Below are 6,000 nucleotides of genomic sequence, written 5' to 3' on the forward strand. Positions count from 1 at the left end.
ATGCAAAAATCTTCACCAAAATATTAGCAAACTGAAGTCAACAATACATTGAAAGGATCATACACCATGATCAAGTGGGATTCACTTCAGGGATGCAAGGATGATTTAACATTCACAAATCAATCAATGTGATACACCATGTTAGTAAAATGAAGTATATGACCATATCAACAGATTCACAAAAGCATTTTGACAAAATTCAACATCCATTTATAATAAAAACTCTCAACAAAGTGGTTTTGAAGGGAATATAATCAACATAATAAAGGCCATATGTGACAAACCCACAGCTAACATCATACTCAATGGTGAAAAGCTGAAAGTTTTTCCTCTAAGATCAGGAAGAAGACAACTCCCACTCTTGCTACTTCTATTTAACATGGTATTGCAAGTCCTAGCCAGAGAAATTAGGCAAGAAAAACGAAATAAAAGATATCCAAATTGTAAAGGAAGAAGTAAAACTGTCACTATTTGTAGGTGACATGATACTATATATAGAAAACCCCAAAGACTAATAAAGAACAAATGAATTAATTCAGTAAAGTAGCAGGATACAAAATTAGTATACAGAAATATGTCACATTTCTATACGCTAATAATGAACAATCAGAAAGAGAAATGAAACACATCCCATTTACAATTACATCAAAAAGAATAAAATACTTAGGAATAAATCTAACCAAGGAGGTGAAAGATCTATACTCTGGAAAATACAAGACAGTGAAGAGAGAAATTGAAGAAGACACAAATAAATAAAAAGACACCCCATGCTCATGGATCGGAAGAATCAATATTGTTAAAATGTGCACACTATCCAAAGCAATCGCCAAATTCAATGCAATGCTTATCAAAATACCAGTGGCGTTTTTCACAGAAATAGAACTAATAATCCTCAAATTTGTAGGGAAACACAAAAGCCCCCAAACAGCCAAAGCAATCTTAAGAAGAATCTACAATGGGGAAAAGACAGTTTCTCAATAAATGGTGTTGGGAAAACTAGACAGCTACATGCAAAAGGATGAAACTGGACCACTGTTTTACATCGTGTACACAAATAAACACAAAATGGATTAAAGATTTAAATGTAAGACCTGAAACCATAAAACTCTAAGAAGAAAACATGGGCACCCTCGGACATTAGTCTTAGCACTATTTTGGTGGGTGGGGGGGAATACCTCCTCAGAAAAGAGAAACAAAAGTTTTAAAAAATGGGACTACATCATCTAAAAAAGCTTTTCCACAACAAAGGAAACCACCAACACATGAAAAGGCAACCTATTGAATGGGAGAAGATATTTGCAAACTCTATCTTTGATAAGGGACTGATATCCAAAATATATGAAGAACTCATACAACTCAATATTGAAAAAACAAACAACCTAATTAAAAAATGGGCAGAACACCTGAGTAGACATTTTCCAAAGAACACATACAGATGGCCAACAGGCACATGAAAATTGCTCAACATCATTAATTATCAGAGAAATGCAAATCAAAACCACAGTGAGGTATCACCTCACATCTGTCAGAATGGCTATCTTCAAAAAGACAAGAAATAACAAATGTTGATGAGGATGTGGAGAAAAGGGAAACTTTGGTGGGAATATAAATTGGTACAGTCATTATGGAAAATCCCATTTCCAGCTTCAGATATGTTTTGTTTGGCCAGCATAGTATACTTTTAAGGGGGGGGATTAAGTTCATTAATTAATTTATTTTAATGGAGGTACTGGGGATTGAACTCAGGACCTCCTGCATGCTAAGCATGCGCTCTACCACTGATTTAGACCCCTATCCCCTGCAGGCACAATATATTTTTGAATGTTTTACTCTTACTTAGTTGCAACCTTAGAGATCTGAGTATTTTGTATTAACAGATAAGTAACTGGATTTCCAGAAATCTTTGATAAAGCAGAAGATCTGGCAAAGCTGGCTGACATGCACAAGTGGATCAAAATGCTTTCCCTCCGAGAGCCCCATCAGCCCCTGGCTCTCCTTGGCATCTCTGCTCCCTGCTGGCCCCTGCAGCCATGCACTCTGCCCTCTTAGGCATGACCAATGTTTCCCTACCTAATGTTTCACCAAGGGAGCGCAGACAAAATATCCACACTCACACTCAGACCAGTTAAGTTAGAATACGGGCCTCAGAAGAGTTTCAAAGTCCCCAGGTGATTCGAACATGCAATCATGTTTACAAAGAGCTGGGGCTAGACCATGAAGGGCAGGTGGTAAATTATTCTCTTTTTGAAGCTCCTCAGTGGTACATTTTATTCTTTCACCATTTTAGAAGTACTTCATTTTGTTCTATGAAAACCTTGTTTTCTCATACTCTGTTCTTTTCAGTGCCTCACTCAGCCTCAGGGTTTTCTTTTCTTTTCTTTCTTTCTTTCTTTTTTTTTTTTAAGCTTCTCTTTCTGCTCCATTAAGTTATTTTGGCTGCTCCATTCTGAACCCCTCCTCCAGTTCCTCCACATTCTTTTTAAAGTACAATGCACAAAATTAGAAACAATACCCTAACCATTATTTTACTAGAGTAGAATTCAGTCGAGGTATTTATTTCCGGTTCCTTGTATATTTAACACCTCAGAATCACATTAATGTCTTCTCACAATGCTTTTTTTTTTTCTTAATCATCATCTGGTTTTTGTTAACAAGGGACTCATTTGCAGAAACCTGAGAAACCACAGTCCAGGATGGAAAATCAAGTTTCGGGGCAAATTAAAGCAATGAATATCAAGCCTCATTTCCTCATTAAAGGGACATCAATCTTCCTCCAGGGCCATAACCCGATATGCAAAATTAAAGGGGCCACAAGCATGTCCGTAACACTTTTAGTTCTTTACCTATAAATTAACTAATTTATAGCCAATAGGCTAGTCTGTTTTTAGGGAATTTCCAAGCTAATCTGACAACAGCTTTTCTGAGGGTTATTTATTTTTCCCCCCATTTTACAGACTTTTCCTTTCTTTCCTTTTTGTTTTCGTTAAGATAATCCTCAACTCTCAGGTTATAACAGGAAAGCTGCTTAGTGGGCGATGGCATTGGAAAACCAGCACACATTTTAGCACATCTTTATAAGATATCACTTTGGCATGCCCATTTTATAGATTAGGAAACTGAGGCCTGGAAAGTTTAAGCAGCTTGCCCATAGTTGACTGCCCACACACAAATATCGCCTGAGTCCTGGCTTTGTTGGTCCCTGGGGAAGGTGAAGCCTTCCATTGCCATCAGCCCCTGACTCTGAACACCCGACAGGACCTCAAGAAATCCAGCCTGGCCCGGAGGGCGGGCGGGAACGGGGTTGAGGGGGGTGTGGTGTTAGGCTTTAGATGCTACTTCTCAGTATCACATATTCGGGCCCGAAACAGATCGATGAGGAAATGCACAAGAAACACTGAACAAGCTATTCCAGAGCCAACTGACGCTGTTAGCCTCCCCTAGGAACCCCTAGGGGAAAGTCAAGGTTCTTTTAAAAGTATATAAACCACGGAGAGACCCTGGCAGGATGCCACCTTTGTAAACTTGGAAACCTTGTCCAGAAATAAATATAAAACTGAAGCTGACCTTCAAGATTCTCTCTAAGCGATCGATAGAATAAAACCACATCCCTTTACATCCATACTTCGGGGAGAAAGGAGGGCATTGAGGTCTCTTCGCTTTACTTATGGTCTTCATAAAATGTCTGCCGTGTTAGAACACAACGTGTGGGGAGGCAGGGGAAGGAGCGAGCTCGGGGCTCGGCGAGAGGAGAGTTTGGGGCCCAAAAGGCTCTGAAATCCCGAAGGAATCCGGACGCGCCGCCTTCGCGAGCCGAGGCCCTGCTGCGCGCGATGCTTCCGGGGGCGCCGCTGCGCCCAGGTCCCTGCAGGACTGATCGCGGTGGTCAGTGCCAGCGCACAAAGGTCCTCCCTGGCGGGAAAACACTGGCCTAATCTCATTGCTTTGAGCCAACCGTAAAATGCAGTTTTTCCCCTTTCTCAAAAAAGACCCAAGTATTTGGGGACTGGACAGGACTGTCTACACCGGCTGCCTAGGCCCAGCGTCTTTTCTTTGTGCGTCCGCCTCCAAACCATAGGACGAGATCCCGAGGCGTGCGCTAGAAGCCGGGCGCTCAAGCCCCCTGTCGCCGCGCCAGGGCGCACCACCCACAGACAAGGCGTGGCGACGCGCGTCGCGAGGCCCTCGCGTAGCCGGATCCCCCGCGCGCCGGCCTTTCCTCTCGCTGCCTCTGCGTCCCCGCAACCAGGCTGGAAGCCTTATGAGCCCAGCTCCTAACACACAGGCTGCGCCGAGCCACGGATACTCACGTTTCCAGTTGTTTTCATTAAGTGCGCACACTGTCCCCGGCCACTGGCAAAAAAAAAAAAAAAAAAAAAAAAAAGGGAAAGCGCCCTGAGAGCCGCCTTTCAGGCAGAGAGAAGTGACAAGCAGGCTCCCAGCTAAAAGCCCCTCATTTTCTGCAGGCTCACTCAAAATGCGCCTCGGTGCCGCCAACGCAGCTGCCAGGTTTAATAACTGTGTCAGACAGCCCCTCCCCCCATAAAGAGACACAAAGATGACAGGCTGGGGACTGAGGATCTCACGTTCAAGCCTCAGCCCCGGCAACGCCGCAGCTGGAATGATTGCACGCACGGACCAGGAAAAGGTTCAAATGCCAGCCTTGACCTAGGAATTTTTCAAAAGCCTCAGTTCTTTCCTATTCGCTCTGAGCATAAATTTCATGCTCTTCCCAAAGGTACCTGTGAAACAAAATAAGAGGGAAGTCCCTTTCCAGTTAATCTAGCCTGCGTCTCGAATGTAAAGGGGACTTACGTAGAGGGAAGCAGTCAACCTCAATCCTATTAATACTTGATTTCTGGGAACTGGTGGGATGTCCTGGCACTTTGCAAAGCCCAGGAAGCTCATCGAATGGGGTTTCCCTCACGTTTCGTCGCGCACACGCAAGCTCCAGCCTCTGCAGAGGACGCTGGACAGTGGAACCTTACTGTCTGGGGGGGCTCCTTTGCAGATCCTTCTCGACCTGGACCATCTCCAAAGCGCGAATAGCTCCTCGAGAGCGACTTGATTTTATCAAGCCTGAAGGAACTGGTGATTCTATTTTGCAAGTGAAAGTAGTGCTTTATTTAAAAAAAAAAAACAAAACAACAACAGTACATATACAATCCACACAGGGTAACCAGCAGCCTGGCGGCCACGCCCCACGGCCTCCCCGAGCCCCGCCCCGCCCCGCCCCGCCCCAAAGGCCCTTTTCCGTCCCACCCGCCCCGCCTGCCACACCTGCCTCTGCCGGGAGTGGTTTCCGTGGAAACTCCGGAGAGCCATTTCTCCCTTCCTTCCTTCTCTGTTACCCGGAGAACTGCGAACTAGCTTTAGGCGGTTCAAGACGGATGGCAGTGGATGCCTGCTTTAAATCACAGATTCACAGAGATTCTCGAGGGTGGTGGGACAGGAATAGCAGGGCAGCGATATTTGGGAATGGAGGTGGAGCCCCGCGAGCCTGCGCGTGGGTGGGGTTAGTGGCATCGCGGACCCCAGGGACAGCGTGGCTCCCCCCTCCCCCCTCCCAAATGATTTTTCACTTGGTTTTAGAATGAATTACCTCATTCTCTTCAGCACATTTGATTTTCTCCATTCCGCTTAAGGTGCTATCTATAAAGTTATTTTGCACAGACCAAGCACTAGCTAGCTCCCGGTACAGGTGAGGAGAGGCCTGTAAAGATGTGTGAAGCCAAGGGGAGACCTCGTGGGAGTAATATGTGACGGCGGGGGATTTCTTTGCACTATCAGTCCACAATGATGGCAACAAAATTAAACTCACTATTTCAGGTGAAATTCCGGGTGGGGAAAAAAAAGAAGACGGGTGGATGAGACTGTCCATATTTGCTAAACATTTAAATGTTCATATGACATCTTGTTACTTTCGGCTATGGACGTTTTATACTCATCAAACGACAAATTGGTACTCAAAAGTAAAATGAAACAACTCAGTGTGCTTTGTGC

The 6,000-nt window shown here is 44.4% G+C and overlaps 1 protein-coding gene across 2 annotated transcripts in view; it reads right to left on the minus strand.

The window, feature by feature from the left end:
• TRIM2 (tripartite motif containing 2) overlaps window positions 1–4,349 on the minus strand; it is a 158,937-nt gene extending 154,588 nt beyond the window's left edge. Inside the window, exon 1 of one of the 2 annotated variants that reach the window (XM_072975446.1) lies at window positions 4,308–4,349. In XM_072975446.1, the coding sequence (XP_072831547.1) occupies window positions 4,308–4,325 (18 nt within the window). In that variant the 5' untranslated portion in view covers window positions 4,326–4,349. The remainder of the gene's footprint in view (window positions 1–4,307) is intronic. The other variant, XM_031669987.2, reaches the window with a different exon arrangement.
• Between the last annotated feature and the right edge of the window lie 1,651 nt (window positions 4,350–6,000).

The sequence above is a fragment of the Vicugna pacos genome, chromosome 2 (assembly GCF_048564905.1).
Source record: "Vicugna pacos chromosome 2, VicPac4, whole genome shotgun sequence".
NCBI classification, from domain to species: domain Eukaryota; kingdom Metazoa; phylum Chordata; class Mammalia; order Artiodactyla; family Camelidae; genus Vicugna; species Vicugna pacos.